Source organism: Ovis aries, chromosome 1, assembly GCF_016772045.2.
Source record: "Ovis aries strain OAR_USU_Benz2616 breed Rambouillet chromosome 1, ARS-UI_Ramb_v3.0, whole genome shotgun sequence".
NCBI lineage: Eukaryota > Metazoa > Chordata > Mammalia > Artiodactyla > Bovidae > Ovis > Ovis aries.
Window position 1 is genome coordinate 189793639 of NC_056054.1, and position 15189 is coordinate 189808827.

The window sequence follows — 15189 nt, forward strand, 5'->3', positions numbered from 1 at the left end:
GTGTGAACCAAAGACAAAGGGATGAGCAGGTGACTAGTAGGTAACAGAGGGATGAACTTCCCCTCAACATCTCAAGATGAGAGAAAGTGACCAGACAGTGAATTTGGGCTGACTTGCAGATGGGCCAAGGTTACTGAAGGTTGTTAGTTGAGGAACTGGCAACTTTGTTTGGTTTTTGAAGGTCAGGAGCCTTGGATAGTGAAAGGGAAGAGGAGGAAAATTCAGGCGGGGAAATAGGGAAGGTGAATAGTGGGTTAGTTCATCAGGGCTTTTCCCCAAACTCAGCTGTTCAGTAAAGTATAGAAAAGGTGAGAGGACAAGCTTGAAATACACGCTGAAGTTCATGAAGAGATTTTATGAAGAGATATACAGTGGGATGGAGAAAAGGCAGGCATGTTCAAGTTTGGTTTTAACCCCCTATGATTCCAGGTGGAGGGGTTCCCCGAGTGATCAGTGTGGGGACACTGGGTCCCCGGGTAGAGAGGATGGGTCACCCCTGCATGGGCAGCAAGGTTCCTAACAGCAGGTTCATCATCAGGCTAACACACAGCTCTCCCACTCCCTCCCCTACCTCCTCCTCCCTCCTCTCCTGCTCTCAAAGAACAGAGCGAAGTTTCTGATAATTTTCAGTAGAGAAAGTTTCTAACTTTTCTGAACTTGGAACAAAAATGTTACATGAAACAAACATTGTCAAGGATGCTCTTCCCACCTGGCCTAGTCTCACAGTTCTCTCCAAAAGCACAAGGAAAAATGGAAAGATGAAAAACAGAGGGAGTGACTCTTCCTTGCTGAGGCTGATTTCTTTCCTTTGGGATAGTGTTCTGGAAGTGAGGACTTCAGTCTGTCACTCAGGAGGGGACACAGCAGAGCCTGTCTCTGCACCACCCCCGGGGCCTCTTTGTTCTTCACCAAGATGCTTGGCTAACCACTCCTTGCCAGTAACCTCCTCACCGAATTCCAGATGAGGAGCCCTGCGGTCAGTATGAGCAGCACACACACACGGCTAGAAGCCAAAAGTAGAGTAGGAAGCATGAAAAAACTAAGAAAGTCACAAAAATCAGTTTTGAAAAAGAGCTACACTGAAAACATAATTCATGATGTCTTTCTGTCTGCACGATTCAACATTTGTACTCTTCTGTACCTCAGTTTCCCATTCTGGTGAAGGAATATTGCCCGTCTGGGCTCTAGTTTGAAATTGGAGGTGGAGAAAGGCTCTTTTAAACCATTTAATATGGGCTTTGCCATTCCATGTGTGTAACAGAGGAACACAGAGCAGTGAAGTGCCCTCCAAGGGCAAATCTGCCCATCTAATGAAAGTCATACAGCCCTTTCCCTTAGAAGCCCCTGCTATAACTGAACAGGCCAAGGAAAGCACGAAGGCTACTATAAGGAAGCGTCCAGAACATGGACAACCTAGAGTAACAAGTGTCTCTCTTCCTGAATGCCTACTATGAGCCTGGCATTTTTTATGTAATTTCTTACTCAGTCCTCACAGTTCTTCAAGGTAAGTATCATTGTCCTCATTTTTGCAGATGAGGAAAATGTAGACGTTAAATAACCTGCCCAAGGTCACACATCCAGAAAGTGGCAGAGCTGAGATTTGAACTCAGGTCTTTCTCATGTCTGCTGTGTACACTGCCTTCTGCTGGCCAAGTCCATGAACCAAAACATTTGGATGATTCAGGCAGAAACACACAAAGCAACATTTTGGCCTAGATGCTGTTGCTGCTGCTGCTGCTGCTAAGTCACGTCAGTGTCTGACTCTGTGTAACCACGTAGACAGGAGCCCACCAGGCTCCTGTCCCTGGGATTCTCCAGGCAAGAATACGGGAGTGGGTTGCCATTTCCTTCTCCAGATGCTGTTAAGTCCTATCATTTCTCCCTCCTGATCAACTGAATGGAATGCACCTGATTGAAAATACCAAGGGCAAGGGGAAAAAATAAAAAAAACAGGAACATACTATGTTCCATGTATTACACATGTCAGCTGCTCGCTGTCTGCTGTGCCTAACAGAACATGACATGAGCCAGGAATGTAGAAAAGACAGTTTATTATGTCTGCCACAGAAGCAGTAACTCAGGCACATACCTGCCTCTGTGGCTTCCAGATCCTTCAGACAGAAGCATCTAGAACATATAGTCGACTGAAGGTGCATTTAAAAACCAGCTGCCTCAAATTCTTTGTAGAACAAGAAAGGATATGAATCTATAATATAACAAATATGTTCCCCAGTTTTGGCTATTTTTATACCACTGGATATTCTACCCAGAGACTCTAGAACCTCTCTTTATAACTCAGAAAACTCATATTATGAGTGCCTAATATTAGAGTGAGACCTGCAGTATGTTAATAAGTTAAGTGCTTCTATGAAGGAGTCTATACCTGGGCTTCCCAGGTGGCGGTAGTGGTAAAGAAGCTGCCTGCCAGTACAGGGGATGTAAGAGACGTGGGTTCAATCTCTGGGTTGGGAAGATCCCCTGGAGGAGAAAGTGGCAAGCCACTCCAGTATTCTTGCCTGCTAAATCTCGTGGACAGAGGAGCCTGGCAGGCTACAGTCCATAGCATCACAAAGAGTCAGACACAACTGAAGCAGCTTAGCACATGCACCTAACTGAATAGGGGGAGGTGGGAGGAATCTCAATATATACCCCCCCCCCCAAAAAAAAAAAAGAATTCTGGAAGGTCTGGTTAATAAAAGCTGCTGTCCTATCAAAATGGGTCTCACTGATTCTTGCTCCTCATGGAAAATGCCCAAGTGCTTCTGGACAGTGTATACTGGCAGACGTGAAAATGCAGTTGAAATGCTGCACAACTCAGGTTTTCCAACCATGTATTGTCTGGTACATGGAAAAGTCCTGGGCCCTAATGATCTTAAACCAAGTGACCCCTAGAGTTACCAAGGAAACATTTCAAAAAACTGGCCTGCTGAATCAGAATGCCAAAGGTAGAGGGCAATTGGATATGGGATATCTGTGAATTCCAAGCTGAGAGTTATTGTCTAAATAATAGAGATCGTTGACATTTCAAAGAAATTTTATGGTATTTTTTTAAACCACATTTCCACTTAAATTTTTCCCACTAGTCTCTGCCCTAGGCTAGATTTTCAGAAAATCATCTCAATGAGATCACAAATGGCCGTCGCTTTTTAATGTTGATGTATGGATGTTAACTACCCTTTTAAGGCACCAACTGGGCCATATAATATAGTGACTTCCTATGTAAATGTGCATGCATTTTCTCAGTTTTGGAGGACAAGTGTTCAGTTTGCCTACATGCCTGAATTTCTTATATGTCTCACATAACAAACCATCATCAGATTTGCAGGTACACAGAGACCATTACATCTTGAGGTTTAAAAGGAGATAAAAGTTTTTGTGCAAAATCTAATAAATACACATATTAAAGTGACCCAAACCACTTCTAGTTACGTCTTCAAAGATAACATGGATCCTCAAAATATGTGAGGGATGCTTTCTAAGACCTTTGGAATCCACAAACATACACACATACAAATATCATTTAGCAGATGGATTTTCCTTTACAAAAGGCAATCTACCACAGCAGTTAGGACCACTTTGGAGTCAAACCAACCTCAGTTCAGATCTCAGCCCCTCCACTTGCCAGTTGTATGATCCTGGGCAGGACCTTAATGCCCCAGTCTGCAAAATGGGAGTAATGGTATTACCCATTCCAAATTTCATGAAATGATGCATGCCAGATACTCAGCACTTTGCCTGGCACATGGTAAAGATGCAACAAATATTAGACATTAATAATAGTGATAATAAAAATGATACAAATAAATTAGCTATTAATAATGATGACACTAAAGATATTTTTTAAACTGTTCTTCTCCCTTAGAATTTTAACCATTGTATAAAGAGCCAAATGTCAAATCCAGCACTCATAAAGCTATTAAATTCCACCACGAAAGTAAGTTCTGCAGATGTGATAGCACATCTGTAAACTGGTGCTGACAGTGAATTACGATGTGGGGGACTAGATACTCAGGACAGTCGATGCCACATCCCTACCCTCAGCCCGTTAATGCAACATTATGCAAAGGAAAATATGATTTAAATTTTTTAAGACCCTTTTGCCCTGGGAAAGGTGAGCTCAGTGGGCACCAGTACTTTGTCCTTTCACAAATACATGCATCCTGTCCCGGACTTTCTTTAGAATCTCATCGCCCTTCTGAATCCTTAGCGCCCCCGACCTCCACAGTTCAGAATAACTGCCATTTGAGCTCCATGCTGAGGCTTTTTCTGTCCCTTAATGAACAGTTTTTGCCTGGCTGGAGTTCTTACTAAAAGTGTCTCATACTGATTTTCTCATTTCCATAAGGTAGCCTTTGACACCGTGAGCAGAACCACAGTCAAATTGGAGGTCAGACTCTTTCATTCCTCTTAAACTTTTCTCCTGGGTAAGAGCCATTGCTTTTTGAAATATTTCACTCTTCCAATAGCACTAGAAGCTGGTTCTCTTTGAGGGACCATCGTTCCTAAAGAAAGGATGATTCCATTGCCTCCAATGGCCCAATAGAGATGGTAGAACCACACTGGAATGTGGGGTCTCTGGCATGGCTCCATCACTCCCTCACTCAGTAATGCATTCCCTTAGCCGGCCTTGCAGTGTGCATGAGCCAGCTTTGTGCCTTAGAAAAGTTCCAGATTACCACGTTATAGACCCCGGAAACACTTGAAATCAAGAGTGTTAAGTCAGTTACTACTAAAGATCTGCTGCACAAATGAGTAACCTTTTCTTAGTTTCTTTCTCTAGCTGAATGTCATGGTAAGACTTGGTAGGGCACAAGGGACCCTGAAAGAACTGAAACAAGAAAACAAAACCAAAGAAACAGGAAGGGTGTGAAATAAACACTAATGATCACTGCCACTGGACCTCTCATTTAATGTATCTCTATTTATATTATTCCTGGCTCCACTTCTCCTTGTCTGTCTGGGAAGTTGGAAAGTCACAGCAGGATTGCTCTACAGGGAACTAACGCAAAGAACAGCGTGCAGGTTTGCGCTCTTGCAGTATTTCACAGTTAAAAGTGGCCAGTCAGTGATCCTCCTCTGGATGCTAGACCTGCTTGACCTCTGAACCTTCAGACCAAGCACTGTCCTACACAGCACTCTGCGTCCTCCATTTCCTCTAAAATAATGACTGTGTATTTGCCAGGTTGCACTGTGTGCATGGGATCGCTAGAAATAACACTAGTCACACTGATGGTTTCACTCTGTTTTCTATAAAGGGCTACAGGATCTCATGAAAATTTTGGCAAAGTTATATGCAAATCACAGAGCCCCGGCCCTTTTCTTAACAGGATGGCAACCTTGCTCCTCGGTGGTACCTGGGACCTGGAGATCCTTTCTCCACTTACGTTTAGCACGCAGCTCACCGGGTTAGCCGTGCCGCCGTTGGGACCTCCCACCTGGACTCCCATCACCCGCCTCTCTTGAGACTGCTCTGGCAGGGCTGGTGTGGGGTGCAGCCTTTGCTCAGAGGGCAACATGTTCCATGCAAAATCTGCCCCCCGGGCCATGGGCTCACTCCTCGGGGCCCCTTGCTTCTTTCTCTACTGGGTGCAATTCAGGGTTGCCGAGCTTCTCTCCAAAGTCTAAAACGAGTGAGGCAGCAGGGACCTGTGAGAGGCCCCAGGGCCCAACACGCTCCCCCAGCTCCCAGTCTGAACGCCAGGCCCCCGACCCTGGTGGGGGGCTCTTTAGAGTTTTCCTGGAGTTTTTCTCCAGGTTGAATGTTTCTTTTGTCAGTGGCCCCAATCTGGAAAAACCCATCATTTTAATCTAGCCTGCCTCCCCTATATCATGAACGGGAGGGAGAAGGAACAAGGGACCTCCTGTGGTTACGGTTTATCGAAGGTGAGGGTCAACTCCAACTGATCCCAAACACTGGCAGGAACTACTTCTCCCAAATGTTCCATCTGCTTCAACTTACCCAGGTTTTGCCACTGTTTTCTAGCTCCTCCCTAACCTTACTCACTGCTGAGGTGTCTGGTTCGAAGATCACCCTACCAGCCTTCCTTGGCTTCCAAATTATCCTGTTGGCAGGGGTGGGTGGGAGGTGGGAGAAGAAATAAGCAAACTGGCCACATGTTGATAATTGTTGAGACTAGATGATGGGCACGTGGGTGTTCGTTATATCATTCTCTCCCTTTTGTATATGTTTGCAGTTTTTCTTAATAAAAAGTTAAAAAATAAAAAAAGTCTTCCAACTCCCCAAACACTTGAGAGCCCCAACCCCTAACACAGTTTCATGGAAATCCCACACCAAGGCAAAAGGCAAAGGTGATTCCATTACATTATATATATATGTATGTATATATTCATTTTCTAATTTTTTTTAAGGCCCACTGCTTTATTTTCAGTAGACTAAATCTATTTATAAGAGGTCCCAAAGTTGGGTTTACTTCCCCCAGCTGGGTTATGGGGGAGGGCTTGGGTAAAGGGTTCCTTAAAATCCTGAAAGTTTACACTTCCATGTATCTCACAATCTTATTGTGAGGGTGGGACTTGTTCAGTGTTCTGAACTTTGCAGAGGAAACATGCTCTCGACTCAAAGTGTCATGCTCTGGAATTGCACCTGGCTCAGGAAAGGACTGTCTTTGTACTTGAATTTAAATCCAATGGAGAACCTTAACACGGGCATTTGCATGACTAAGAATTGCTGCTGTCTTTTTCCATATGTCACTTTCTTGAATGTGTTCTAATAAAATTATTCTAAAGCAGGCTGTTGATATACAGTGATTTATAAATACTTTCTGTTGAGTACTGAGGCCCTTAATTTTCTACCAAGAATGCATCCCATCCCGCTTTCTGGAAAGATCTGTTGAGGACAGATGCAATGGGTGTACGTCTGGCCTGGTGGTGGCACCACTGCAGTTGCCGTCACAATGCGAATCACGTCCACCACTGTGGATTTTGTTTTCTGGTTGCCTAGCAGCAGAATTCGTTTTCCGAGATAAAGATAGTCATTTGAAGTGGATGATGTGGTGGGAGAAGGTGGAGGGGCAAGGCAGGACCAGGAGGATAATTCCCTCCAAGAGCAAAGCAGAAGGCGAGACAAAGGCAGCCAAATAGAGAAGTTCTAACTCATCCTGTTCGCTGATAAGAGTACATTCAAGTGATTATCAGTTAAGATTTATTTACAAAATTGCACTATTTGATATCAAGTTAGAGCAAGTTCAAATCTCAAAATGTCCTTAAGCAAACTAGAAGCAAATGGAGAAAGTATGTATTTCCAAAGGTAAATATTTTGAGAAGCACTTTTGACTCTGATCACTATCTTCCCTTAAGCCAGGCTGGCCAGGGCACTCCCATTAGCCATAACCAACTTGGGTCAGTTTTTTGGAACAGGAAGCTTTGTTAGGAACCTTTTAAGGGGCAGAAAAGGCAGGACCAGACAAGGAGACTTCCATACACTGAGCACTCTCCTCCCACCAGATTATTGGGAAAGCGCTTGATACATATCAACTCCTCTGATCTTCAGAGCCATCCTGAGAGGCAGGCAGTACTTCATTTTCCAGATAAAAAGGCTGAAGCTGAGAGAAGTAAATAATTTGTACAAACTCATAAAGCTAGAGAATGACAGTTCTGTGATTCAGATTTCTGATCCCCAAACCCTTGCTTCTTCAGACCGCAGGGCTGATGGCCAGTGCCCAGTCTGGGCTCTCTCCCATATACCTTGCCATGAATATATTTAATGAATTTTGCAACCTCTGTGTGCTCTGGGGGTTGGTGGAGGGAGGCACAGCATCCTGCTCTTCCTGTTGACTGGAGATCTCTTCCAGGCCAGGGTTTTGAAACCTACATCCACATACCTTGAACTTAGCTGTATAGAGCACAAGATGATGAGGCTGAGATTCCCACTTGGTTTCCTCAGGAATTTGCTCACTCAGCAAATCTTTGAGTGCCCCCGTTTGCTGGGCATTATGAACTAGGTGGGCAAATACAGACTCAGCCCCTGTTCTCACAGAGCTTGCTAGTGGAGGAGAGAGGCATTAATCAAGTAATATTTGAATGGGTGTGTAATTATTAATATAATTGAAAGGGACCTTGGAAATCATTGAGATCCACAGATGAAACAAGACCCAGAAATGCTAAGCAGTTTGGTTAGGACAATATAGCAAGTTAGGGGCAGCATAAGAATGAGAATTCAGTAGATTTCTGTTCCGAGAGGGCCTTTTCCCTGTTGTGTCACACTCCGGTCTCTTGCACACCCATAGCCAGCCCTGTGAATGCATTGATCCGTCAGTACACTACCCTCAGCCTAGGAAAAACCAGACAGCACATTTTGTAATGATAATCAAACAGCGTGGTGAATTAAACCCCTGAGGATGGCAGTTACCCAAGCCTTGTCTGCAGACTTATTTCAGAGCCCCAAGCAGGAAGAGAGAGGCAAGGCTCCTGAGCTGCAAGAAGGGTTCTTGCAGGTGTTTCAGTGTTTTGATCTGACCCAGTATTTTCTTCTCTCTCAAGGTCAGCAGTTGTTTGTTCACTTGTTAATTCAGAGTACTGACTAGGAACCATGCACAGTTCTCAGAACTAGGGACACAGCAGTGAACAAAACAGATTGCCCTTATGGAGTGAACATTCCAGCTGGGGGAGACAGACGATAACTGAAATAAGTAAATAACCGCATATTAAGAGGTAGTAAATGCTACAAGGAAAAGTAGATCAAGAAAGGCAAGTGGGGAGTGCTAAGGAAGGTGGTGATACATTTTTAGGTGGGATGGTTGGGAAACAGACCTCCCAGAGAAAATTATGTTCTCGGCCATCGTTTTACTTACACACACACACAGCTGTGCAGTATGATTTGAAAAGTCCCGTAAGCCTTATCCTACCTGCTTCAGAGAAATAAAGGCCTTTCAGTAGCACGTCTCAGAGCCCAACTCCTGGGTTTCCTTTTTTCCGTTTGAGTTAAGGCAGTGGTTCTCAAACTTGAGTGTACACCATAATCATCTGGAGCACTTGTTAAAACACAGATTGCTGGGCTCCACTCCCAGAGCTTGTGATTCACTCAGTCTGGGGTGGGTCCAAGAATTTGCATCCCTAGATGCTGCTGCTGCAGGTGGTCCAGGGATCTCACTTTGAGAGCCACTAGGTTAAGTATTATTGGAGAAGGAAATGGCAGCCCACTCGAGTATTCTGTTGGAATATCCCATGGATAGTGGAGTCTGGCGGGCTACAGTCCATGGGGTCACAAAGAATCAGACACAGTGATTGAACAACAACAAGATTAATTATCATAGCTGAAAGATCTCTGTTAAAATCCTGATAAACAATGTAACTATTCATTAGGATCCATGGACATTGTCAAAGTAGCTATTCCTGGAAGAGCAGAATCCTTAAGAAATTGGGTTAAGTTTCAGAAGCCACAGCATAAGACTCCAAGCATTGAGGAGTTAGGGCAAAGGACAGGTTGTGAAAAGCTGGTGACAGTATTTCACTGTTTGTCTATCAATACTTGGTGTTTTCCTAGCGTTTAATACTTTTACAAACTCTTTTATTCACTACTCCTTTTTGTCAGTTAATCTGTTAGGTGAACAGGTACAGGTATCCTTATTACATTTTCTAGATAAAGAAACTGAAACACAAAGAGGTTATGTGGCCTCCCTTGGGCATCACGGATGAGCACACCAGTTGCCTCCCTCCTAGTTCAGTGTTCTTTCTCTGCTCACACTCTTCATAACATGAGCTACAGCTTTCCCCTGGGGTATCTACCCCGGGCCATTAAAATCCAGGACATGTAGTTGCTCTTTGCCTTTTAGTCTGTTCAAAATCCCACTTGCTGCATATAGATTATCCATGTGGGTGATTAACTGCGACAAATTCTAAGCCCTGCATAAGTTTCCTCTGCCATAAACACATTTCTCTTCTACTGCCAGGTATTGGACAGAGAAAATGCAAACTCATTTTAATATTAGCCCAAGCTAGAACTAATCATCGTAAAAGCAAACCCGCTGGGGGTAAGGCAGACAGAATGCTTTCCAAAGGCAAATAGAAATGGTATTTGATTATGTGTACTTTTGCTTCCATCCCATTAGTTGTGATAATTGAAAGTTTCCTGTAACACTAAAGTATATGGGGAAATGAGGGTGGATTTTGTTAAACCCAATGACTGATGAATCACATTCCCAGGTATTTAAATATACCCAAGAAAACCATAGACATGAAAGAGAAAATCCTGTTTTCCAGTACTTGCCTTTCTTTTTGTTATTTTCTCCAGTTGTGCACTGATTCCTCACAGTGAGAAAGTAAGGTCTCCCACTGAATCTCACAGACAAGGACCCAAGAGTTACAAGGAGCTGTTTCTCTTCCGCTCCCATATGTGTTTTGACCATCCAAGAGCCAAAGGTTTTAGAAGCTTCATTTCTAAAACTGTCCTCGTCTGTCTCTCAACTCTGATATTCTAGCATTTTCTTCCTATACCACCATTGGGACCACTCATTTATTCAATAAGCTCTTACTCTGCACCAGACACTGTAAGAGCCACTGAACAGACTATGAAAATGAGTTAGAAATAATCCTATACTCAAATACATGGCATATATTAGAATCATTTTATAAATCACATAGAATAGTCAAGTTGAAGTGTATTCTAGATGTAGATAATAAACCCATGTGAGCATCTCCCCATTTTAATTCTCTGTACTCACTATATGCTCAAAGAAAGCTAATTAATTAGTTATTTTAGCTTCAGCATAAAATAGGTATCATTAGGAAAGGAACGCCTGGGGAAGAGCAGAGTTGGGTAAGGAAGAAACTCTACTCTGTAGCTCTGAGCACACACAGATGTGCATCAGAAACCCAAAAGCTTGGTAACAAGGAGGTGGCATAGGCTCTAATATCTGTCATAGTTATTCCACATGTGGACCATGATAAATTGAAAATATGAGGATCATAAAACTTGGATGATTAGAATATCCATATTATGAAAGATACTATGTGAATGTGTTTTCCTGAGCTTTAGACTCTAAGCTGTGCTATAAAAATGACTATTCCTTAAAAACAAATAGTGCTTGTCCACTGCAACACAAGGATGGAGCGTATAAGCAAACAGGTTGGGTTGGAGGAGATGAGGTGGCGTGCAGAGGATTCAGTTAATCAGATCAGTGTTAGAAACGCCGTGAGAAGGAAGGCAGACTGTAATTCAACAATACAGGTGCGCAAATACATATGCATAGGAAAGGTGCTGAAGCCCAGTAAAAAGAATTTTGTGAGGATGTGAGCCCGTTAAATAAATTGCAAATACATAATCCAAAAAGGAAGACAAGTTTAGAAAACCAAAATGCAGTCAGAAGACAAGGATAAGATTGTGGTTCTGATGACCCAAGTAGCTCAAGGAATACCACTCACACACCTTCCTTCTGTTTGTGTTGGGTCACCTGTTGGTACAGCAGCCCTTACTCCCTCTATTCAAAGGAGCTGCTCAGGCTCTGACTCCAGTCTGCTTTAGGTTGGGTTTTGTGAATAGCAGAATCTCAACACAGGGGTTCAGGGGAGATGTCCAGCTGGCTCTTGGATCTGTCCTGTGAACCCTATTTCTGCCAGTTCTGCAAGCCTCTTCTGGCCTGGGAGGGAGTTTTCACAGCATAGATGATGTATCCAGCCTTACCAGTGGCCATCGAGGGTGCTAGTGGCTTGATCATCTAGCCAGGCCCGCTGTGGGTGGGTATGGTCATGGATGATGGTAGCCACAGGAAAAAATAGCAGCGATGGGAGGAGGGAGTCTCGACGTACATGCCTTTGAGTTTCTGGGACAGAGGAATAAGAATTTGGAATAAGAAGTGAAATAAGAATTCTACTTGTTACTCTGTCCAGGGGTACTGTTGCCTGGCAATGGTGACCTTTTTAACCCAAGTATGTGGAATTTTTATATTTGGCTGTATTGATTTTTTCCGATTTTGCTGGGTTGCTGCTATGGCATCAATCAGGGTTAAAGGATCCCAGGGTGAGAGTGGGGACCAACATGTGTGCTGAGGAGGGGGCTTCTGATCATACCTGGTATGGGTCAACTATCTTTTGGCCTATCCTGATAAAAATTTAATTTTTAACTAAAACTATAGAATGCAAAAACATTGTACCTTACATGTAGTTGTAGATCATTAGCTGAATAACGGACCACTACAGTTTTATAGGATCCATGTCATATCTTACTAGTAATTGGATTTGTCATTGTTATAAAATAAGTCCCATGAGGGCAGCAATTCTTGTCTGCTTTTTTCACTGCAGTAGCCCCACTGCCTATGTTAGTGCCAGACACGGAGTAGGCACTGTTAGTCCAATTGCATATTTTTTTAGTATGCAGAAAAACAGAAATATTTTCCATCTTTAATACAACCCGACTGGTTGTATTGATGGTGAATACTTCCACTACACCACTGGGGAGTAAGAAGGAGTTCTGAAGAATAATGTCACTCTTGGCAAAAACAAGGAGCCTGCTGCTTGAGTTCCAGGTAATGCAAGAGTAGAAGACAGGCTTGTGTGTGATAGGCAAAGTTATAACCTGAGATCAAGGACAAGAACTGATAAACAAGGACAGCAATTGGAAAGTTAGCAAAGAAGCTCCAAGGCCGTGATCAAACAGGCAAGCAGAAGCCCAGCTATGTGTGGGAAAATACTGTATGGTTTAGACAGTGACAGTGCAAAGGATTCTGATAAATGCTGACTCTTCCCTCAACAGTTTTTATTGTATTATACACCTATGAGTTTTTAAATATATCATTTGACTTTGTGGGCTCTGTAGATTATTTCTAATTAAGAATGGCAAATGGGACAATTGCAAAAGGAAAAGCGCCAAGGGCCAGGAGCAATAAAAAGGAGAATAAACCCAAAAGCACACATGTCTAAAAAATTGAAACAGTTGCTATGAAAAGTCAGATTTGAAAAATGTCTCATTTGATTTGCTTCACTGAGTTGGTCGCCAGTGAAAAGGACTATAATTCCAAAGACAGCGTTGATTGCAAATGCACTTTTCCTCACTGCCCTGTCCTATCACCATGCTCATGATTCTCATTACATATTCCTGAAGCTCCAGGAAATGAAAATGTGAGAACTGATGCATCTGTTCGAGTCAGTCCAAGAGATGGTCAACAATGGAATGTGATGCCAATTCCCTGATAACAAGTGCAGCTGGCCTTCAGCTTGATTTTATTGAGCTTTAGGACTGTTTCCAAAGTACACACAAGGAAAATAAAATATAGTCCTAACTGCAAGAACTGTCTAGTCCAACTGGGATAGAAAAAAATATACTCAAAGAACAAAATTCACACTATGTAGGAAGCATAGCTATTGCATTAATCTAAGAGATTCCAAAAGCTAGAATTATTTCTCCTTCCTCTCTTTATCAAGGATGAGTCCTACCAAGGATGAGTCATAGTATGTAATGGCCATAATCTTCAGATTGTTTAAAAATAATAATAATAAATATAATAATAATCATGGTAACAACAATAATAGTAACAACAACAGTAATAAAATCTAGTTCAATTCAGTCCAGTTCAGTCACTCAGTTGTGTCCAACTCTTTATGACCCCATGAACCGCAGCATGCCAGGCCTCCCTGTCCATCACCAACTCCCAGAGTCTACCCAAACCCATGTCCATTGAGTTGGTGATGCCATCCACCCATCTTATCCTCTGTCGTCCCCTTCTCTTCCTGCCCTCAATCTTTCCCAGCATCAGGATCTTTTCCAGTGAGTCAGCTCTTTGCATCAGGTGGCCAAAGTATTGGAGTTTCAGCTTCAACATCAGTCCTTCCAAAGAACACCCAGGACTGATCTCCTTTGGGATGGACTGGTTGGATTTCCTTGCAGTCCAAGAGATTCTCAAGTCTTCTCCAACACCACGGTTCAAAAGCATCAGTTCTTCGGTGCTCAGCTTTCTTTATAGTCCAGCTCTCACATCCATACATGACCACTGGAAAACCATAGCCTTGACTAGACGGACCTTTGTTGACAAAGTAATGTCTCTGCTTTTGAATATGCTATCTAGGTTGGTCATAACTCTCCTTCCAAGGAATAAGCATCTTTTAATTTCATGGCTGCAGTCACCATCTGCAGTGATTTTGGAGCCCAGAAAAACAAAGTCTGACACTTTTCCACTGTTACCTCAACTATTTGCAATGAAGTGATGGGACTGGATGCCATGATCTTCGTTTTCTGAATGTTGAGCTTTAAGCCAACTTTTTCACAGTCCTCTTTCACTTTCATCAAGAGGCTCTTTAGTTCCTCTTCACTTTCTGCCATAAGCGTGGTGTCATCTGCATATCTGAGGTTATTGATATTTCTCCCGGCAATCTTGATTCCAGCTTGTGCTTCCTCCAGCCCAGCAGTCTTCCCAAATTGCATTTAATGTGTATATGTTTATATTTGTCTTAGAATAGCCCTTTTACATATCCCTCCCTTCCTTAACTTCATCTTCCTTACCACTCTCCCAATATTCCTGAGCTCCTACTAGTATCTATCCCTAAGACAGTATCTTCCCCATCCAGGGAAAAGAATGAAAGCAGATATATCTGTCAGGACAAGCTAGGTTGTGCTCCGGTAACAAATGACTTAAAAAATACTGGTTGCTAAAAAAGCAAAGATTTATTTCTTGCTAAGACTACATATTCATAATGGGTTGGCATGGGGCTCTATTTGTCACAGAAAATCAGGGACCCTAGCTGATGTATCATCTTCTAAAGTTGCTGATTACCATCCCAGACAGAAAGATAATTTTAAAGGATTTTAACCCAAAATTAAATGATCCAGCCTAGAAATGACTCAACTTCAATGGCCAAGACTAGTCATGTGGCCCAACAAAACCAAAAGGGGACAGTAAACCAAACGAGTTACGTGTCCAGAAGGCAAAAAGCTAAAAATGTTTAGTGAACATCAGAATGACTACATTAGCAGTAACCTCAAGTCATATTTGCATATAATTTACATTTTGTCTCTAACTCAGATTTCAAATATTGCATCTACTCAACAAGTATGTGTATTATGTGTGTGTACATGTGTATGTTTGTGAATTTCAAACATATACATTGAAATACTGTTATTCATGTTTGAGTCATTGTTTTCTGTTATTCCCACTGCCTAATTTTCACTAGGCCTCATCCCTGACTATTGGGCTCTGAATTTATTGAGTCAATGTGTCAATGTCTAATCAAAATATGAAGATT

General features: G+C 42.6%; 1 protein-coding gene across 19 annotated transcripts in view; it reads left to right on the forward strand.

Moving 5' to 3' along the window:
- Positions 1-15189, forward strand: part of KALRN (kalirin RhoGEF kinase) — a 699404-nt gene that overhangs the window by 506538 nt on the left and 177677 nt on the right. For 4 of the 19 annotated variants that reach the window (XM_042232403.1, XM_042232409.1, XM_042232417.1 and 1 more), the window contains exon 34: positions 5328-6750. The exons of the other annotated variants lie outside the window; for them this stretch is intronic. In XM_042232403.1, the coding sequence (XP_042088337.1) occupies positions 5328-5390 (63 nt within the window). In that variant the 3' untranslated portion in view covers positions 5391-6750. Of the gene's footprint in view, positions 1-5327; positions 6751-15189 lie in introns of those variants that run through there. 19 annotated transcript variants of the gene reach the window in all.